Consider the following 23,063-nt stretch of genomic DNA (forward strand, 5'->3'; position numbering starts at 1 on the left):
TTTCCACCCTCCAACAGAAACAAGTTGAAGGATCCTCTTTAAACACAGTAAATCACCCCAGGGTCTTGTGTTCAGTCCATTATCCGTCCAGTTATAGTTTGAAGCAACTGTTTGGGATCGAGGACTTATTTATCGCACTATGGGGAATGGCAGAATGTACATGAGAGGACTATGCATCACTTTCAATGTCCTGCTTCTGGTACGTACTGGTTTGACCTGCCAGGTCTGACCTTTTCTTGTTAATTAGTTATTTAGTTAATTAGTTATGTTATGGATTCATCATTATAACAGTGTATAAATCATATTAAAAACACCTGTGTTACATTTAGTATCTAAAAAGGGTAATATTAAAAACAAAATGTTAGTCTAAAATACAATAACAAAATGTAAAACATATTGAAGTATATCTATATTGTGTAATATGCAGTGTAGTATGTTTCCAATAATGGCATCATACAGTATCTTAATACATTTGTAACATACCGTAACAGACCTAAAATATCTATACTTGCAGGTATCTGGGTTATTTCTGTTTGTAGTTGGGGTGTCATACAGCTTCCAACACCCTCCTGAGGTAACAACTGTAAAAATGTTTTATAACTCAGAGAGTTTCTTCTTATGTAATAAAATAATAACACAATTTACAATTAATTGTAAATTACCAAAGTCGTCAGGTCATTTAACTGACCTTTAAATGACCTGATGTGAAATTAGATTGTAAAAACCTACAGTACGTCACCTAAAGTGATGTTAACAGCATCACAAAGATGCACAATTATTTAATTGACCTTTATTGTTTTTTCATTGGCCTGTATTATTTGTGTGAGTGCAGTTTGACCATCGGAGTACCCTCCATGAGATGTACATACTAAATGTGTTTGGACCCATTACTGTACTGTTCTCCATCCTGGGAGGCTACGCTGCCTACAGAGACAAGAGAATACTGCTGATCCTGGTAAGTGTCTCTAAGGCTCCGTTTACACAGGCAGACCAATTCTGATCTTTTGCCCAATTATTGTCAAGAGATCTGATCTGATTGGTCAGAATTGGGCTACCTGTGTAAATGCAGCCTAACAGGATTGGGATCAATTCCATTTCAATTCCTGTCAATTCAGGATGTAGAATGACATTCCAATTCCAAGTCTTTTCAATGCTTTTTAATGAGGAAAAGTTTGATTTTGGAATTAGAATTTGGTTTATTTCTGAATTGACTGGAAATGAAATGGAATTGGCAACAATCCTGGTTTCTAACAGCTTAGTCTCATAGACAACAACCCTGGTTTCTGACAGCTTAGTCTCATAGACAACAACCCTGGTTTCTAACAGCTTAGTCTCATAGACAACAACCCTGGTTTCTAACAGCTTAGTCTCATAGACAACAACCCTGGTTTCTAACAGCTTAGTCTCATAGACAACAACCCTGGTTTCTAACAGCTTAGTCTCATAGACAACAACCCTGGTTTCTAACAGCTTAGTCTCATAGACAACAACCCTGGTTTCTAACAGCTTAGTCTCATAGACAACAACCCTGGTTTCTAACAGCTTAGTCTCATAGACAACAACCCTGGTTTCTAACAGCTTAGTCTCATAGACAACAACCCTGGTTTCTAACAGCTTAGTCTCATAGCTCAGAGTAATATGATTGATTTGTGTTATTATTCAGATTCATCTGATTATTTTCAAATCAAATCTAAACTATCTATAATCAATGATAAGGACAGGGGTTTTGGAGGGGGGGGGATCTGCATGTTGTTAACCTGTCTCTGTCTGTCTATCTGTCTCTATATCTTTCTACAGTATGTTGTCTTCATGACCTGTGAATTCATAGCCATCGTAATCATCGCTGTGCCGATGGTTCGTGCCCAACCAAAGGTATCCACTTCCTCCCCTAAAAATGTCATTGAGTTTTTAACAATTCCAAACTGTTGTTATGTTAATAAACAGTGTGTGATGTTATAATAAAGTGTTATTTATTCATTTAAGATGGAGGAGATTCTGGACAGAAGGTTTCACTCTGTGACTCCTCTTCACGATACTGAACCACAGGTCCAGAGGGAGCTGAACAAACTCCAGGCATCAGTAATAATCAATCAATCAATCAATCAATCAATCAATCAATCAATCAATCAATCAATCAATCTGGCTTCAATCTGTATTATCTTCAGCCAACGTATTTAATATTGTTAACATTGCCACATCTGTATCAACTTTAACACCATCATTATTGCCATAAATCAATATATTGACAATGGTAGACAGAATAGTTGGCAAAAACATAGAGAGGGGACCAGACTAATTGTTTGTTGTTGTACAATATTGTTGTTTGTAGTTGCACAATCAAACAAATATATACATTTGGAGATGAGTGTTTTTTTGGTTTGTTTGTTTATGTTGTTTGTCCATTAGGATCAATGCTGTGGACTGCGTGGCCACTCAGACTGGGGTTGTCACATTCCACCCTCCTGCTACTGTCCTCCACTCCCTCCAGACAACTCATTGGACAGTCTATGTGAGACTGTAAATCTAGGCCTACAGAACACTACGGTGAGCTTACCTACAGTTCCTTCCTGTTAGGAGATGGACAAGTAGAGCTAAGGCTGTCTTAACATTGAAGACATTTTACATGCACAGAGATGACTAATAGCAGCAGCCAACGGATTGAGATAAACAAAATATGAAACGGAGAAACAAGACAGCCTTGGGGCCAACCTTTAGTCATTTACATTATAAACAGCTGAGGGATGGGGCTGGAGAAATGTAACCCCTCTCCAATTCATAGACAGAGCTATGGATGCAAGGACTGACCATCCATGATATCAACATTATAGGCTATACAGTGTTTGTCTACAAACATTGGAGTAAAACAAGCTTATGTTTGGGTTTCTGATGGGGTACGACAGTTGAACTAAGCTCATGAGAAATTTGTACGTTTATTCTTGAATAATTTATTTTTATTTTACCTTCATTTAACTAGGCAAGTCAGTTAAAAAACAAATTCTTCTTTTCAATGACGGCCTAGGAACAGTGGGTTAACTGCCTTGTTCAGGGGCAAAACGACAGATTTATACCTTGTTAGCTCAGGGATTCAATCGAACAACCTTTCTGTTCCTGGCCCAACGCTCTAACCACTAGGCTCCCTGCTCTAACCACTAGGCTCCCTGCTCTAACCACTAGGCTCCCTGTTCTGACCACTAGGCTACCTGCTCTAACCACTAGGCTACCTGTTCTGACCACTAGGCTACCTGCTCTAACCACTAGGCTACCTGCTCTAACCACTAGGCTACCTGTTCTAACCACTAGGCTACCTGTTCTAACCACTAGGCTCCCTGCTCTAACCACTAGGCTCCCTGCTCTAACCACTAGGCTCCCTGCTCTAACCACTAGGCTACCTGCTCTAACCACTAGGCTACCTGTTCTAACCACTAGGCTACCTGCTCTAAACACTATACTACCTGCTCTAACCACTAGGCTACCTGTTCTGACCACTAGGCTACCTGCTCTAACCACTAGGCTCCCTGCTCTAACCACTAGGCTACCTGCTCTAACCACTAGGCTACCTGTTCTGACCACTAGGCTACCTGCTCTAACCACTAGGCTACCTGCTCTAACCACTAGGCTACCTGCTCTAATCACTAGTCTACCTGCTCTAACCACTAGGTTTCCTGCTCTAACCACTAGTCTACCTGCTCTAATCACTCGGCTACCTGCTCTAACCACTAGTCTACCTGCTCTAACCACTAGGCTACCTGCTCTAACCACTAGGCTACCTGTTCTGACCACTAGGCTACCTGCTCTAACCACTAGGCTACCTGCTCTAACCACTAGGCTACCTGCTCTAACCAATATGCTCCTTGCTCTAACCACTAGGCTACCTGCTCTAACCACTAGGCTACCTGCTCTAACCACTAGGCTCCCTGCTCTAACCACTAGGCTACCTGCTCTAACCACTAGGCTACCTGCTCTAACCACTAGGCTACCTGTTCTAACCACTAGGCTACCTGCTCTAACCACTAGGCTACCTGTTCTGACCACTAGGCTACCTGCTCTAACCACCAGGCTACCTGCTCTAACCACCAGGCTACCTGCTCTAACCACTAGTCTACCTGCTCTAACCACTAGGCTACCTGCTCTAACCACTAGGCTCCCTGCTCTAACAACTAGGCTACCTGCTCTAACCACTAGGCTCCCTGCTCTAACCACTAGGCTACCTGCTCTAACCACTAGGCTACCTGTTCTAACCACTAGGCTACCTGCTCTAACCACTAGGCTACCTGCTCTAACCACTAGGCTCCCTGCTCTAACCACTAGGCTCCCTGCTCTAACCACTAGGCTACCTGCTCTAACCACTAGGCTACCTGTTCTGACCACTAGGCTACCTGCTCTAACCACTAAGCTCCCTGCCTCTGTGATGTCAGTGGGTATATATAATACATATACAAGTCCAAACTGGATGTATCAACTAAGGATAGAAGCTTTAAACAGACTTGAAACGTTACAGAGGCTTGTGGTGACCTATAAAGGTGTTTGATCCTGTTTCTCTGTCTCTGTGTTTTTCTGAAGCTAGACTGCCAGCACAATAACACACACGGACAAACTACAACTTCAGTGTCCCAGGAGCGCTGGGTGTACAGCAAGGTATAGCAGTCTTATTTAAACATTGTTCATTTTTTATTTTGATGCAACAATTTTCAGTGAAAGCTAGCTAGCATTGGGCTAAACTGACTCCAAAGTTACAAGATAAATCACAAAGAAATTAAGAGATCTGTTACCACAGAGATCCTATTCAATTATTAATATGTAATTGTAATACATAAAGAGTTCTAATATCTAATTCTATGGCTGTTACAATGCCATCTCTATCTGTTCCAGCCTTGTGGTCCCATCCTGAAGAGACACATGAACTTCCTGATTCAGATCATGATCGGGTTCATCTCTACATTTGCCACCATTATGGTATGACCACTGACTTAATGTTTTAGTGTAAAACTACTATTATTGTTTTCATGTTTAATGTTGATTCATGTCTTATTGTGAAGCTACTGTTATTGTTTTCATGTTTAATGTTTATTCATGTCTTATTGTAACGCTGCTGTTATTGTTTTAATGTTGATTCATGTTTTATTGTGAAACTACTATTATTGTTTACATGTTGAATGTTGATTCATGTTTTATTGTGAAACTACTATTATTGTTTACATGTTGAATGTTGATTCATGTTTTATTGTGAAGCTACTGTTATTGTTTAACGTTGATTCATGTTTTATTGTGAAGCTACTATTATTGTTTACATGTTGAATGTTGATTCATGTTTTATTGTGAAGCTACTGTTATTGTTTAACGTTGATTCATGTTTTATTGTGAAGCTACTATTACCTCCCCAGGTGTAATGTCTTTAGATGCAAGACAAGTGTAGCATTTAGCACAACTATGGTTCAATACCACAATGTGGACTCGTTGTTGTGGATATGAGTGGAAAAAAAGCACATTATTCTGTGCACATTTCTATATATTATATCATGTTTTGTTATTTCTTTTTTTTACTGTTAAAACAAAGGTAAAATCAAAATACTGTGAAAGTGAATAACATTTCCAACGTTTATACATTGTAAATGAACTGGAACATTGAAACTTGATCTGTTCCACTGTATTCCAGATTGCTGCCATAGTGATGTCTCTGGTACTGCTGGCCCTCCAGATTCGGTCCACAGAGCCACCGCTCAACGACAGCCTCGACAGAGTCAAGTACCAACTCAGTCCTCTAGCTGTCACCTGACCTCAGCGTCAACACCACAGATAACCATGCTCTGCATGAGGACGAGAACATGATTCATATATACCAAACTGTTATCCTCCTGCTGGTCTTTTGTTTGGAACACTAGCTACAGTGAAAATCAACACACGGCTAAATTCCAAGTAAAAAACGCATGGTGTGGCTCTCATACCAGCTCTTCCCTGCTGTACAGTTTGGTTCAAGTCTGGCTTTTGTTTGATTTCCTGTACATGATAAATGCCAATTATTCCCCTCAGATCTAACTATTGCACCTTGTTGTTAAAGTGCATTAAAAAATATGAAACGCATGTTAATAATGAGTGTATAAGTGTGGTATGACAATGGTGAATGAACAAGCCATTATGAATATCTGTCCAACATGGTGAAACGTTTTTCATCCTCGCAACAACAAGTATCATGCCAGTAAACAACCAGCTCAGAGTTAATAAAATCATATGATTTAAATCATTACTGCTCGTTGTAATTGTGTCAGAATAATTTCCCGAGAAGAGCAATGTTGCAATGGCACCGCCAATGTAGTAAGTGGAAACTGGCAGTTATGATTGGACAATGTGATTGGATGAACATAACCTGAAAGAGAGTCCATATAAGAAGATACACAGGGGAATGGAAACACTTTAGGAAGTACATCTGAGCAAAGAGATATATTCAATCCACTAATACTAAAAATGTGCATTTAACATAAAAACATATTTATATTTAGTGTTTTGATCTTCGACATGGTTAATTTGCGCCATTTTACATTGCCATAGAAACGACTGCCGCCGGTGCGTCACTGTCTGTTGAGTGAATCGAACAGAGGTGCCGTTAACCGGTCATGACTGTTGTTGACTAGGCCAACGTTAGACACGGGTAATACGCTAATTGCGTCTGAAGTGTTTTGTGTAACACCCCTCAGCAAATAACGTTAGCGAAGCAACTAAAATTGCAACACAGTTTATACGTGTACCCATATTAGGTACCGTGAGTTACTGTAACGCTAGCTAGCTTCCACCTCAGATAGTCAAGTACTGTAATACATTTCATATTAGGTACCGTGAGTTACTGTAACGTTAGCTAGCTTCCACCTCAGATAGTCAAGTACTGTAATACATTTCATATTAGGTACCGTGAGTTACTGTAACGTTAGCTAGCTTCCACCTCAGATAGTCAAGTACTGTAATACATTTCATATTAGGTACCGTGAGTTACTGTAACGCTAGCTAGCTTCCACCTCAGATAGACAAGTACTGTAATACATTTCATATTAGGTACCGTGAGTTACTGTAACGTTAGCTAGCTTCCACCTCAGATAGTCAAGTACTGTAATACATTTCATATTAGGTACCGTGAGTTACTGTAACGCTAGCTAGCTTCCACCTCAGATAGTCAAGTACTGTAATACATTTCATATTAGGTACCGTGAGTTACTGTAACGCTAGCTAGCTTCCACCTCAGATAGTCAAGTACTGTAATACATTTCATATTAGGTACCGTGAGTTACTGTAACGCTAGCTAGCTTCCACCTCAGATAGTCAAGTACTGTAATACATTTCATATTAGGTACCGTGAGTTACTGTAACGCTAGCTAGCTTCCACCTCAGATAGTCAAGTACTGTAATACATTTCATATTAGGTACCGTGAGTTACTGTAACGCTAGCTAGCTTCCACCTCAGATAGTCAAGTACTGTAATACATTTCATATTAGGTACCGTGAGTTACTGTAACGCTAGCTAGCTTCCACCTCAGATAGTCAAGTACTGTAATACATTTCATATTAGGTACCGTGAGTTACTGTAACGCTAGCTAGCTTCCACCTCAGATAGTCAAGTACTGTAATACATTTCATATTAGGTACCGTGAGTTACTGTAACGCTAGCTAGCTTCCACCTCAGATAGTCAAGTACTGTAATACATTTCATATTAGGTACCGTGAGTTACTGTAACGTTAGCTAGCTTCCACCTCAGATAGTCAAGTACTGTAATACATTTCATATTAGGTACCGTGAGTTACTGTAACGCTAGCTAGCTTCCACCTCAGATAGTCAAGTACTGTAATACATTTCATATTAGGTACCGTGAGTTACTGTAACGTTAGCTAGCTTCCACCTCAGATAGTCAAGTACTGTAATACATTTCATATTAGGTACCGTGAGTTACTGTAACGTTAGCTAGCTTCCACCTCAGATAGTGAAGTACTGTAATACATTTCATATTAGGTACCGTTAGTTACTGTAGCTAGCTTCCACCTCAGATAGTCAAGTACTGTAATACATTTCATATTAGGTACCGTTAGTTACTGTAGCTAGCTTCCACCTCAGATAGTCAAGTACTGTAATACATTTTGTTGACAGATTTGTTTTTGTAATGTTTTGTTAGCTCCACCTCATTTAGCTAGACTGAAATTGTCATAGCTGATGTTTGCTGAAAAATAAATGTCCCTCTATTGTGTCTTGTGTAGTGTGTGTGTGTGTGTGTGTGTGTGTGTGTGTGTGTGTGTGTGTTGACAAGGCATACAAGACAGGTAGCTTGTTAATGCCAACTGATATATTTGGGTTCAGTTGTCTTAAAACGTTTGTTTGTTTTCAGGATGACATCTTCATCCTTGAGGAGACTGTGCAGGAGGCAGAGGTGGTACATGCAAATCCATGTTATTTCTAAGACTATTGTTTATTTCAAGTATCTGCAGTGATTCTTGAATATAACTATAGCCTAATAGATGCCTTAATTGTTTTCTACCAACAGGAAAGAACGGTTGGTACATTATGCCAAACCGACCCCTAGGTGCCAGTGTTCCTGTGCTGCGGTGAAGAAGAGGTCCATCGGGACCATCACTAAAGAGCTCGGGGCCCAGCTAGATTGAGCTCACGACCATCAGTATACAACAGAGTCCTGCCCCTCTACGCCACAGAGTCCTGCCCCTCTACGCCACAGAGTCCTGCCCCTCTACGCCACAGAGTCCTGCCCTCTACGCCACAGAGTCCTGCCCCTCTACGCCACAGAGTCCTGCCCCTCTACGCCACAGAGTCCTGCCCCTCTACGCCACAGAGTCCTGCCCCTCTACGCCACAGAGTCCTGCCCCTCTACGCCACAGAGTCCTGCCCCTCTACGCCACAGAGTCCTGCCCCTCTACGCCACAGAGTCCTGCCCCTCTACGCCACAGAGTCCTGCCCTCTACGCCACAGAGTCCTGCCCCTCTACGCCACAGAGTCCTGCCCCTCTACGCCACAGAGTCCTGCCCCTCTACGCCACAGAGTCCTGCCCCTCTACGCCACAGAGTCCTGCCCCTCTACGCCACAGAGTCCTGCCCCTCTACGCCACAGAGTCCTGCCCCTCTACGCAACAGAGTCCTGCCCCTCTACGCCACAGAGTCCTGCCCCTCTACGCCACAGAGTCCTGCCCCTCTACGCCACAGAGTCCTGCCCCTCTACGCAACAGAGTCCTGCCCCTCTACGCCACAGAGGAGCTGACAGAGGGAGATCACTGTATGAACCTGAGAGCTCAGAATCACAATCAACTCAGTGCCAAGATATACTATCGATCACTCTGGGGGAACAGGATGGTGTTCTGAAAATGGAGAAGGAGCAGGCCATTCAACAGCCAATTCAAAGATAAAGGGAATTGGAGTGGAATTGTTTTTCCACTGATTATTTTTTTTTTTTACCTGTTTCAATGGTTGTGCAACCTTGTCCCAGTCCTACTGTTTCAACTGTCTCTTTCAACCTATCAATGCTCAGCTATGAAAAGCCAACGGACATTTGCTTCTGTGGTGTTGAACTGTTGCACCCTCTATAACCACTGTGGTTATTATTTTGATGTAAAAAGGATTTTTGTAAAATACATTTGATTGATTGTTTGCTGTGCTGGATACTGTGTATTCACTAACTGAGTGATTGATTGTTTGCTGTGCTGGATACTGTGTATTCATTAACTGAGTGATTGATTGTTTGCTGTGCTGGATACTGTGTATTCATTAACTGATTGATTGATTGTTTGCTGTGCTGGATACTGTGTATTCATTAACTGATTGATTGATTGATTGATTGCTGTGCTGGATACTGTGTATTCATTAACTGATTGATTGATTGTTTGCTGTGCTGGATACTGTGTATTCATTAACTGATTGATTGATTGTTTGCTGTGCTGGATACTGTGTATTCATTAACTGAGTGATTGATTGTTTGCTGTGCTGGATACTGTGTATTCATTAACTGATTGATTGATTGTTTGCTGTGCTGGATACTGTGTATTCACTAACTGAGTGATTGATTGTTTGCTGTGCTGGATACTGTGTGTTCATTAACTGATTGATTGATTGATTGATTGTTTGCTGTGCTGGATACTGTGTATTCATTAACTGAGTGATTGATTGTTTGCTGTGCTGGATACTGTGTATTCACTAATTGTCTGAGTGATGGGGTTTTTATATAGTATCTGTAACATGTTGGTGTGGATTTAATCTGCATCTTAACTTCTTAAAGTGCCAATCAGCAGTAGAAACAATAACAAAGTGTCTCCCTGCTCCTCTTTGGGTAAAAAGCTGAGGGATGGGGCTGGAGACATGTAACCGCTCTCAAATTCATAGACAGAGTTATAGATGCAAGGACTGACCATCCATGATATCAACATTGTTATCCTGTTTCTATGATCTGTTTCCTCTACCATATAACACAGTTCGCTCTGGATGAAGGTGTCTGCTAAATGGCATATATTATTAACGTCTACGTTGACTCTGCCAACTAGTTGCTGAGTGCAGTTACCATTCCTTTCCAATAATAGCAGCCAAAGCTTGTTGAAGTCACTACTCTAGCGACAGGGACACCGGGATTAGTGCGCACTGAAAGTAGTATTATCTTCAAAGCAACTTCATCTGGTTACGCTTGAACCTGTTGTTATGGTGGACAAGCTAACTAATACAATGTGTACATGTCTTAGGCTAGAGTTACTAAATGAATTGTATTCAGTGCCTTTTCGTCGGTGTATGCGCGCTTTATGGAAGAAACGGCACACGCAGGGATGAGACGCTGTACACCTCGTCCAATTCTCCCTTGTGCAGATGGGGTGAACTGGCGATAAACTTTGCTCGTCAAACAAAATCATAAGAAAAGTTAGTCTGATACCGAAACCAAGTCACAATGTATTTATAAGGAGCATGCCCCATTATTGGTTAGAATGAGATTTCATGAATCATGATGCCGTCTGCGATTCAAACTCCTGTCGTCTAATCTAATGGTAAATGTGTTACCAAAGTGCCAAACAGCGCTGATAATAAACATCGATATAGGATACTTATATAGTGTAACGAACCTGGGTTTATAAGCACGGATATCTACCCTGCAGCTCGGGCTTGTTTTGGGGCACAGTCGATAGCACGCTGGACTTCGGGCTAGAAGGTCGAGGGTTCGAGACCTGCTCCCTGCCTGTTTCATTACAATATATTGAACACCTACCCACTACTGATATTAACTTTAAACAATTTATAGTCAAGCAACATTTCACCAATTATTTAGCTGGCAAATCGCCTGTTGACTGGTCAAGTAACCTCTTCGGCCAGGAAGTCCTTCATAAGGATTAGTCTGACAGGAGCCTCTGACTGGATGTACAGTTATACAGCCACCATCCGCTGGGATTTTGTGCTGTATCGCTACAATCTCTCTACAACACACACTCATACTCTAGCCATTACCAGTTTGTGTTAGCTACGCCAACCCTCTAGCTGAGCTGTTTCAGGCGGCATGGCTGTGTTGTTACTGCTACTAGAAATAACTATTTCATCTGGGGGCAACGATAGGCTCAAACATGAACGGTTTCAGTTGGTTTATTGGCTCCCTAACTAACAATTATTTCCTTCTCTGTAATAAACTAATTCTCAGACTTGGCGCTACTCAGTAAATTCAGCCATTTTGGGGAGTTCCAAAATGTTCTCGCCTGCCAGTGACAGCAATGCCAATATGGCCATTTACAGTTAGAGTTAGCTGGCTTCTAAATCCGTGTTTCCATTCACCTTTATATAAGAGGTGGTTCCCCTACAAACGCCTGATCATCTTAGTTTAGCATGCCATTGCTGCCAAGCTAGCTGCGTAGAACCATGTCGTCGCATTCAGTGCATACAGTGCAGTACAGCACTTCCTTTGTCATGCAGTTATTTATGACAAATATGGACATGTGTCAGTTTGTCACTTTCATGGTCATGTAGTGAAGATCTATTCAGCTACTGCAGAAACTGTCTTGAAGATAGCTAATGTTTTGCGATTTAGAGAAAACGTGCCAACAAGGGACGACGAGTTTGTCACTTTCCCCATTGACAAGCAGTTTGCCCAAATCCTGCCCTGCTCTGCTAAACATCATGTAAACGGCCGTCACAGAACGTTCCTGTCAGAAACCCTGCCTGTTTTAACGTCATTTACCGTAGATATACAGATGAAAGACCGCCCTCCTCACAAGCGGTGGTATTATTAAAGCAGGGTGTGCCGTTGAAACAGTCTGATTTGAGAACAGGGGCTAGATAAGCAAGTAGATACTCTGTGTGCCCAGCATCATTTTAACAGCTTGTTTTGCTCTTTGATTCTGTTCACAATGGCACAGGTCAACAGATGTCTGAAACAGCTGTTCTTTGGATTCAACATGTTGTCAGGGGTAAGCAATATTAACATGAGATAACCTCATACATTTTATTGTTCATTAAGTGTACCTGTTGGTTTATTCATAGATTTTTCTCCCTGTGTGTCTTTTAACCTCTTTATTTGGTATTTTTTTTATAAAGTAGTTCTGTTGTTTGACTACTTTCATTGTGTATGTTTCTAACTTTTCTTGATGTATTAATTGATGCATTCTAAATTGTGACCCGTTTTTCATGGTGTTTTAGATTGCAGGGTGTGTCCTATTGGTTTTGGCAGTGATCGCAGCACCATATAATACAGAGGTGAAATGATCCAACTAATTAACAACACAAACAACAACTGTAAAACTGAAGTCTTTGACTCACCCCCCAGTGACAATGCTTGTGATCATGTTTTCCAGCATGACCAAGGAGAGTCAATTGGCTTGACATGGATTATATCGACTGCAGTTGTTTCTGTGCTGCTCTCTTTACTTGGAGCATATGGTGCATACAAAGAGAACATTGTGATACTGCGAGTGGTAAATACTTGAATCTCATTGACACAATACAAAACAGTTCAAAAACATCACATTATTAACCTTTATTAACCATAGTGTTTCTATAAATCAAATACAAAATCAAACTTTTCCTGCAAGAGACAATAATATGGTTGCATGGTAACATTATTTAATTCAATGTGGCAGAAAATATATATAATAACATTTTAAAGAAATGTATTAAACAAAACTGTATCATTATGTATGATTTACTAATTGTTTGTTTGCCGAAAATGTGTGTTTTATTTTCAGTTCCTTGGAATAATAGGCTTTGGAACAATCTTCTTTCTTATTGTTGGATTTCAAATGGCTCGTTCAATGCCTGAGGTAAACTTTTCTTTAGATATTTAAAAGTCCTGTGAAATTAACATCATAATTTGTCAATAGTTGCATTATTCTTTTAAAAAAATGCATTGATTTTATGCCGATATATCACTTACACTGTTTATCTTAAACTAAGCTGTTATACGGCCGGGTTTGAAAGTTCTGTAGACACAAGCTATTGCTATTATTTATTATTATTTCACAGTTTATATTTTGTACATTTACTTTGTGGCTTAATTAACACTTTAAATTAAATATAAAAGCATCTTAAATTGATGAATCGTCTCAAAATGTGTATTTTTTCCTCATTATTTAAGGCCATGCAACTGATTAAAGAAAACCTCCCTGCAATTACATCAGAAATGATGGCTGATGCGGAGCACCGACAAACTATCATGGCTCTACAAGTACAAGTACTGTGGAAGTCTACATATTGTCCACAATTACTAATATTCATAAATAGGTGGCAAAATTTGAATAACTTTCCCTAAATTCACAGGTTTTCCATAAATCCTGGATTCTGCATTCTGGATTTCATGCTCATTCCCTTCGTAATCTGGGAATCTGTCAGACAGGATTTCTGGAAAACCTGTGAATTTTTTTAAAGTTACCAGAATTTTGCAACCCAATTCATAAAGAAGTCTTAATGTGTCATGATCAATTTGTAAGACTAGCAATGTAAATTTCTCACTGTTTCTCACCTTGTGTTCACTGTTTCTCACCTTGTGTTCACTGTTTCTCACCTTGTGTTCACTGTTTCTCACCTTGTGTTCACTGTTTCTCACCTTGTGTTCACTGTTTCTTACCTCGTGTTCATCTTGTGTTCACTGTTTCTCACCTTGTGTTCACTGTTTCTCACCTTGTGTTCACTGTTTCTCACCTTGTGTTCACTGTTTCTCACCTTGTGTTCACTCTTTCTCACCTTGTGTTCACTGTTTCTCATCTTGTGTTCACTGTTTCTCACCTTGTGTTCACTGTTTCTCACCTTGTGTTCACTGTTTCTCACCTTGTGTTCACTGTTTCTCATCTTGTGTTCACTATTTCTTACCTCGTGTTCATCTTGTGTTCACTGTTTCTCACCTCGTGTTCATCTTGTGTTCACTGTTTCTCACCTTGTGTTCACTGTTTCTCACCTCGTGTTCACTGTTTCTTACCTCGTGTTCACTGACAACTGTGTTTGCTGTTGCAGGGTAAGTGTTGTGGAATAATGAGTTACAGAGACTGGGATAGCAAGATTCCAGAGACCTGTAAATGTTCTAGTTTCAAGTCAGACCCGTCCCAATGTATGGAGGTGCAAACGACTAAAGATGGCGGCAACTGGGTGAGTAAAAAAAACACGTCGGCTGTTTTAAATGGGGCTAGGAGTTTTTAATCCTAACTATGTGATTTGAGCAGGAATAACTCCCGGCAACCAACTAATTCAATTACGAGGAATATTACAAGAAGAAAATGTTACATATAATAAAAACAATTTACAGTACCAGTCAAAAGTTTGGACACACCTACTCATTCAAGGGTTTTTCTTTATTTTTACTATTTTCTACATTGTGAAGACATACAAACTATGAAATAACACATGGAATCATGTAGAAACCAAAAAAGTGTTCAACAAATCAAACTACGGTGAAAAACAAGCGCAAACCAGATGGGATGGCGTATCGCTGCAGAATGCTGTGGTAGCCATGCTGGTTAAGTGTGCCTTGAGTTTTAAGTAAATCACTGACAGTGTCACCAGCAAAGCACCCCCAAACCATCACACCACCTCCTCCATGCTTCACGCTGGGAACTATACATGCAGATCTCATCCATTCACCTACTCTGCGTCTCACAAAGACACAGCGGTTGGAACCAAAAATCTCAAATTGGAAATCATCAGACCAAAGGACAGATTTCCACCAGTCTAATGTCCATTGCGCATGTTTCTTGGCCCAAGCAAATCTCTTCTTTTTAGTGGTTTCTTTGCAGCAATTCGACAATGAAGGCCTGATTCACATAGTCTCCTCTGAACAGTTGATGTTGACATGTGTTACTTGAACTCTGTGAAGCATTTATTTGGGCTGCAATTTCTGAGGCTGGTAACTCTAATGAACTTATCCTCTGCAGCAGCGGTAGCTCTGGGTCTTCCTTTCCTGTGGCGGTCCTCATGAGAGCCAGTTTCATCATAGCGCTTGATGGTTTTTGCGACTGCGCTTGAAGAAATTTCTTGACATTTTCCAAGTTGACTGACCTTCATGTCTTAAAGTATTGATGGACTGTCGTTTCTCTTTGCTTATTTGAGCTATTCTTAACATAATATGGACCTGGTCTTTTACCAAATAGGGCTATCTTCTGTATACCACCCCTACCTTGTCACAACACGACTGATTGGCCCAAAAGCATTAAGGAAAGCAATTCCACAAATTAACTTTTATCAAGGCACACCTGTTCATTGAAATGCATTCCAGGGGACTACCTCATGAAGCTGGTCAAGGGAATGCCAAGAGTGTGCAAAGCTGTCATCAAGGCAAAGGGTGTCTACTTTGAAGAATCTCTAATACAAAATATATTTTGATTTGTTTAACACTTTTTTGGTTACTACGTGATTCCATATGTATTATTTCATAGTTGTGATGTCTTCACTGTTATTCTACAATGTAGAAAATAGTCAAAATAAAGATAAACCCTTGAATGAGTAGGTGTCTCCAAACTATTGACTGGTACTGTATGTCAAAGAAATTTCAATCCAATAATGTTATTTTAAACGTTTTTCTTGCGTTCTTTGTTACTTCAGGGAAGATCTGACAAATCTGAAATGATGTGGATCTACAGAGAGGTAATGCTTCTTTATGTCAGCCAAAACAACACTATGCAACGCAATCGGAAAGTATTCAGAACCCTTCCCTTTTTCCACATTATGTTACATTAAAGCCCTATTTTAAAATGGATTTAAATAAAACAATTTACTCGTTAATCTACACACAATACCCCATAATGACAAAGTGACAACAGGTTTGTAGAAATTTTGGCAAATGTATTAAAAATAAAAACAACAGAAATACCTAATTTACATAAGTATTCAGATCCTTTGCTATGAGACTTGATATTGAGCTCAGCTGCATCCTGTTTCTTTTTTAAAATTTAACTGGGCAAGTCAGTTAAGAACAAATTCTGATTTACAATGACGGCCTCCCACGGCCAAACTCAAACCAGTATGACGCTGGACCAATTGTGCGCCGCCCTATGGGTCTCCCAATCACGGACGGTTGTGATACAGCCTGGAATCGAACCAAGGTCTGTAGTGACACTTTTAGCACTGAGATGCAGTGCCTTAGACCGCTGCACCACTCGGAAGCCCATTGATTATCCTTGAGATGTTTCTTCAACTTGATTGGCGTCCACCTGTGGTCATTTCACCTAATTGGACATGATTTGGAAATGATTTGGAAACTTCCAGGAGGACAACCATCTCTGCAGCACTCCACCAATCAGGCCTTTATGGTACAGTGGCCAGACGGAAGCCACTCCTCAGTAAAAGGCATATGACAGCCGGCTTGGAGTTTGCCAAAAGGCACCTAAAGGATTCTCAAACCTTGAGAAACAAGATTCTCTGGTCTGATGAAACCAAGATTGAACTGTTTGACCTGAATGCTAAGTGTCACGTCTTGATGAAATCTGGCACCATCCCTACGGTGAAGCATGGTGGTGATAGCATCATGCTGTGGGGATGTTTTTCAGAGGTAGGGACTGAGAGATTAGTCAGGATCGAGAGAAAGATGAATGGAGCAAAGTACAGCTAGATCCTTGATGAAAACCTGCTCCAGGGCGCTCAGGACCTCAGACTGAGCGCCTAAGGACAACGGGACAACGGCCCTAAGCACACAGGACAACGGCCCTAAGCACACAGTCAAGACAACGCAGGAGGGGCTTTGGGACAAGTCTCTGAATGTCCTTGAGTGGCCCAGCCAGAGATTGGAATTGAACCTGATTGAACATCTCTGGAGAAACCTGAAAATAGCTGTGCAGCAACGCTTCCCATCCAACCTGACAGAGCTTGAGAGGATCTTCAGAGAACAATGAGAGGATCTCCCCAAATACAGGTGTGCCAAGTCTTACCCAAGAAGACTCAAGGTTGTAATCGCTGCCAAAGGTTCTTCAATAAAGTCTTCAGTAAAGGGTCTGAATACTTATGTAAAAGTGATATTTCTGGGTTTATTTTTTTATATAAATTTGCTAACATTTCTAAAAACTTTTTTTTGCATTGTTGTTATGGGGTAATGTGTGTAGATTGATGAGAAAAAATGTTATCAATTTTTTCTCTGAATACTTTCCGAATGTACTGTATATTAATTATAAAATACGGTACATTTTGAGGAATCATTCTCTACTGAACCCTACACCACTGTACCCTACTCCACTGTACGCTAATCTACTGAACCCTACCCCACCATATCCTACTCTACTATACCCTACTCTACTGGACCCTACCCCACCATATCCTTCTCTACTGTACCCTACTCTACTGCACCCGACTTTACCCCACCCTACTCTACTGCACCCTACTTTACCCCACCCTACTTTACTGCACCCTACTTTACCCCACCCTACTCTACTGCACCCTACTTTACCCCACCCTACTTTACTCTACCCTACTTTACTGTACTCTACTGTACCCTACCCTACTGTTCCCTACTTTACTGTACTCTACTGAATCCTACCCTACTAAACCGTACTCTACTGTACCCTACTCTACTGCACCCTACTCTACTGTACTCTACTCTACTGTACCCTACTCTACTCTACCCTACCCTACCCTACTTTACTACACCCTACTCTACTGAACCCTAACCTACTGTACCCTAACCTACTGTACCCTATTCCACTCTACCCCACTCTAATCTACCCGACTTTACTGTACTCTACTGCATCCTACACTGCTGTATCTTATTTTACTGCACCCCTACCCTACTGTGCCCTACTTTACTGTACTCTACTGTACCCTACACTACTGTACCCTACCCTAATTAGCCTTACTTTACTGTACTTTACTGTACCCTACCCTACTGCACCCTACTTTACTGTAGTCTACCTAACCCTACTTTACTGTACCCTACTTTACCGACCTTACTTTACTGTACCCTACTTTACTGAACCCTACTCTACTCTATTGTACGCTACTTTACTGGACCCTACTTTACTGTACCCTTCCCTACTGTACCCTTCCCTACTCTACTTTTCCCCTACCCTACTGTATCCTTCCCTAATCTACTCTACCCTACCCCACCCTACTATACCCTACTGTGCCCTACCCCAACCTACCCTACCCCACCTTACTCAACCTAACCCTACCTGACTCAACCCTACTCTACTGTACCCTACTCTACTCTACTCTACTCTACTCTACTCTACTCTACTCTACTCTACTCTACTCTACTGTACCCTACCCTCATCACTGTTTCCTACCCTACCTACCCTACCCTACTCTACTCTACCATACCCTACCCTACTCTACTATACCCTACGCTACTCTACTGAACCCTACCCTACCCTACTCTACTGTGCTCTACCCTACTGTACTCTACCCTACGCTACTGTACCCTACCCTACTCTACTCTACTCTACTCTACTCTACTCTACTCTACCTGTACCCTACCCCACCCTACCCTACCCCACCCTACCCTACCCTACTCTACTCTACTGCACCCTACCCCACCCTACCCTACCCTACCCTACTCTACTCTACTCTACTCTACTCTACTCTACTCTACTCTACTGCACCCTACCCCACCCTACCCTACCCTACCCTACCCTACTCTACTCTACTCTACTCTACTGTACCCTACTCTACTCTACTCTACTGGACTCTACCCTACCCTACTCTACTCTAACCCACTCTACTCTATTGTACCCTACTCTACTCTACTCTACTCTACTCTACTCTACTGCACCCTACCCCACCCACCCTACCTTACCCTACACTACTCTAATCTACTCTACTCTACCCTACTCTACTGTACCCTACTCTACTCTACTGGACCCTACTATACCCTACCCTACCCTACTCTACTCTACTCTACCCCACTCTACTCTATTGTACCCTACCCTACTATACTCTACTCTACTTTACTCTACCCTACTGTACTCTACTGTACCCTACTCTACTCTACTCTACTGTACACTACGCTACTCTACTCTACTGTACCCTGCTCTACTGTACACTCACGCTACTCTACTCTACTCTATTCTACTGTACACTACGCTACTCTACTTTACTCTACCCTACACTACTGTACTCTACTGTACTCTACCCTACGCTACTGTAACCCACCCTACTCTACTCTACTCTACCCTACCCTACTATACTGTATCCTACTCTCACGCTACCCAACCCTACTCAACCCTACCCTACTATACTGTATCCTACTCAACCCTACCCTACTATACTGTATCCTACTCTACCCTACGCTACTGTAACCCACCCTACTCTACTCTACTCTACCCTACTCTACTCTACCCTACTCTACTCTACTCTACTGCACCCTACCCCGCCATACCCTACTCTACTGCACCCTACTCTACTGCGCCCTACTTTACTGTACCCATACCCTACCCTACTCTACTGTACTCTACTGTACCCTGCTCTACTGTACTCTATTGTACCCTACCCTACTCTACTGTACCCTACTCTACTGTACTCTACTGTACCCTACTCTACTGTACTCTACCCTACTGTACCCTACTCTACTGTACCCTACTCTACCCTACCTTTCTCTACTGTAATCCTCTGTACCCTACTTTACTGTACCCTACCCTACTGTACTTTACTGTACCCTACTCTACTGTACTCTACTGTACCCTACCCTACTCTACTGTACCCTACTCTACTGTTTCTACTTTACCCTATCAATGAACACAGTTTATTTATAACGTTTTTTACATCAGCAGATGTCACAAAGTGCTTATACAGAAACAAAGTCAAAAACCCCAAAAAGCAAACAATGCAGATTTATCCCTACTCTACTGTACCCTACTCCACTGTACCCTACTCCACTGTACCCTACTCCACTGTACCCTACTCCACTGTACTCTACTGAACCCTACTCTATTGTACAATACTGTAACACAATATACTGTACCTTACTGGTCCCTACTCTGCTGTACCCCACTCAATCCTACTCTACTGTACCCTACTCTACTGTACCCTACTGATCCATACAGTACTGTACCCTACTCTACTGTACTGCACCCTAATTTACTGTACACTACTGTACCCTACTCTACTGTACTGTACCCTACTTTACTGCACCCTACTCTACTGTACCATAACCCTACTCTACCATACCATGCTCTACTCTACCCTACTCTAATGAACCCTACTCTACTGCACCCTACTGTATCATACTCTACTGTACGGCATCACTACTCTAATGTGCTCTGCTCTACCCTAATTTACTGTACCCTACTCTATTAACCCTACTCTATTGTACCCTACTGTACTGTACCCTACTCTAATGTACTCTACGTCACTGTACCCTAATCTACTTTACCATACTCTACTGTAGTGTACCCTAGTATACTATACCATAATTTACTCTACCCTACTCTACTGTACCCTAAACTGTACTGTAATCCACCCTAATTTACTGTATTCTGCTCTATTGTACCCTACTCTACTGTGCTCTATTGTACCCTACTCTACTGTACTCTACTGTACCCTACTCTACCGTAGTATACTCTACTGTACTGTACTGTACTGTACTGTACTCTACCGTACTCTACTGTACTGTACTCTACTGCACCCTACCGTAGTATACTCTACTGTACTGTACTGTACTGTGCTCTACTGTACCCTACTCTACTCTACTCTACCGTACTGTACTGTACTGTGCTCTACTGTACCCTACTCTACTGTACTCTACTCTACCGTACTGTACTGTACTGTACTCTACTGTACCCTACTCTACTGTAGTATACTCTACTGTACGGTACTGTACTGTACTCTACCGTACTCTACTGTACTGTACTCTACTGCACCCTACCGTAGTATACTCTACTGTACTGTACTGTACTGTGCTCTACTGTACCCTACTCTACCGTATTATACTCTACTCTACTGTACTGTACTGTACTCTACTGTACCCTACTCTACCGTAGTATACTCTACTGTACTGTACTGTACTCTACTCTACCGTACTGTACTCTACTCTACTGTGCTGTACTCTACTGTACTGTACTCTACTGTACTGTACTGTACTGTACTCTACTGTACCCTTCTCTACCGTAGTATACTCTACTGTACTCTACTGTACTCTACTCTACCGTACTGTACTCTACTGTACTGTACTATACTGTACACTACTCTACTGTAGTATACTCTACTGTACTCTACTCTACCGTACTGTACTCTACTGTACTGTACTCTACTGTACCTTACTCTACTGTAGTATACTCTACTGTACTCTACTGTACCCTACTCTACCGTAGTATACTCTACTGTACTATACTCTACCATACTGTACTCTACTGTACTGTACTCTACTGTACCCTACTCTACCGTAATATACTCTACTGTACTCTACTGTACTGTACTCTACTGTACCCTACTCTACCGTAGTATACTCTACTGTACTGTACTCTACCGTACTGTACTCTACTGTACTGTACTCTACTGTACCCTACTCTACCGTAGTATACTCTACTGTACTGTACTGTACTGTACTCTACCGTACTGTACTGTACTGTACAGTACTGTACACAAGTTTACTCTACTTGAGTTTCTTACAATTGAAGAAAAGGCCCATGAACTCTTGATCTAGTGATCTTGGTCTTGCGACCATCAAGACCACATAAATTCAGTCTTTAACTTGTCATGGTCTCAACTCACTGGGTCTGGGTCTTAGGACCAATGTCCTGGTATACATCTTGGTCTTGGCTCCTGGATATTACCTTAGTCTTTGTTTTACAAACCACAGGCAACCCAATTTGATGAAAGCAACGCTCTCTGATCACTGGCAAATCACTCTCGACCCATAGAAATCCCCACCCAGTTGACTACTTTTAAATGGTGGAAGCAATGTGGCAATGTCTATACCAAAACAAAGTGATATCCTTCTAGACTAGAGTCCTCCTTTTACTGTATATCTAATGGACCAATGAATGTAAATATCAATGGATGTGTCTCTCCTCTCAGCCCTGTGGTCCTCTCATCTTGAAGAACTTCGACTCTGCTTTTAAGACCGGACTTGGATTCTTCTTGGGATTTGGTGTTTATTCTGTATGGAATTATTTATAATAATTTTTCTAATACATTATACATAACAAATATTCAACCAAACTCAATTTAACTCCTTTGTAATTTTTTTGTTGTTTATCCCTGATTTACCCGTCCCTCCCATGTTTGATTGAATTCCAGCCATACTGTGTTATGGGTAATTTAATTTTGTAACATCCTTCCCACAGTTGATTGGGCTAGTGTTATCCGGCATGATGATTCGTCAGATCAAGAAGGTGCAGTCTACTGAAGTTCCTGAGACTATAGACGATGGATATCGTTTCACACCTTAATTCCAGGCAATTCGCCATGTGGAGGGAGTTGTGGGAGTTGTGGGAGTTTAACCGACGACCTTACACCCATAACCAGGGATGAGGTCAGAGTTTCAGTTTTGGCATCCTGGCAAGAGGCGAGGAGTAGAAGGTGCTCGAACAACGTGAGACGAGGTGCAACCAAAAAAAAGAATATGAGCGTTCGGAATGAAAAGGCCCAACTCACTGCTCACCGTTCATTTCATTTGTGTATAACCTTTTCTTTTTTATCATAATAAAGTTTCGTCTGTC

General features: G+C 41.4%; 2 protein-coding genes across 2 annotated transcripts; both read left to right on the forward strand.

Moving 5' to 3' along the window:
• LOC106609803 (23 kDa integral membrane protein) lies at positions 1-6,241 on the forward strand. Its single transcript, XM_045722420.1, has 9 exons — positions 1-199; positions 515-574; positions 833-955; positions 1,798-1,872; positions 1,984-2,079; positions 2,407-2,544; positions 4,561-4,635; positions 4,870-4,953; positions 5,654-6,241. Exons 1-9 carry the CDS (start codon positions 140-142, stop codon positions 5,771-5,773), a joined length of 831 nt encoding a protein of 276 aa, XP_045578376.1. The 5' UTR covers positions 1-139; the 3' UTR covers positions 5,774-6,241.
• A 5,647-nt stretch (positions 6,242-11,888) lies between these two features.
• LOC106609724 (tetraspanin-9-like) lies at positions 11,889-23,063 on the forward strand. Its single transcript, XM_045722421.1, has 9 exons — positions 11,889-12,407; positions 12,637-12,693; positions 12,792-12,911; positions 13,182-13,256; positions 13,571-13,666; positions 14,443-14,574; positions 16,024-16,065; positions 22,420-22,503; positions 22,689-23,063. Exons 1-9 carry the CDS (start codon positions 12,348-12,350, stop codon positions 22,791-22,793), a joined length of 771 nt encoding a protein of 256 aa, XP_045578377.1. The 5' UTR covers positions 11,889-12,347; the 3' UTR covers positions 22,794-23,063.

Source organism: Salmo salar, chromosome ssa07, assembly GCF_905237065.1.
Source record: "Salmo salar chromosome ssa07, Ssal_v3.1, whole genome shotgun sequence".
Lineage (NCBI taxonomy): Eukaryota > Metazoa > Chordata > Actinopteri > Salmoniformes > Salmonidae > Salmo > Salmo salar.

What these genes read in the sequence shown, in the direction of transcription:
- LOC106609803 (XM_045722420.1), top strand. Translation starts at nt 140, where the DNA reads ATGGGGAATGGCAGAATGTACATGAGAGGACTATGCATCACTTTCAAT. An exon ending in CTTTCAATGTCCTGCTTCTG is followed by an intron (nt 200 to 514) that starts GTACGTACTGGT and finishes CTATACTTGCAG; the next exon opens with GTATCTGGGTTATTTCTGTT. An exon ending in TAGGCCTACAGAACACTACG is followed by an intron (nt 2,545 to 4,560) that starts GTGAGCTTACCT and finishes GTTTTTCTGAAG; the next exon opens with CTAGACTGCCAGCACAATAA.
- LOC106609724 (XM_045722421.1), top strand. Translation starts at nt 12,348, where the DNA reads ATGGCACAGGTCAACAGATGTCTGAAACAGCTGTTCTTTGGATTCAAC. An exon ending in ACATTGTGATACTGCGAGTG is followed by an intron (nt 12,912 to 13,181) that starts GTAAATACTTGA and finishes TTTTATTTTCAG; the next exon opens with TTCCTTGGAATAATAGGCTT. An exon ending in CTAAAGATGGCGGCAACTGG is followed by an intron (nt 14,575 to 16,023) that starts GTGAGTAAAAAA and finishes TTGTTACTTCAG; the next exon opens with GGAAGATCTGACAAATCTGA.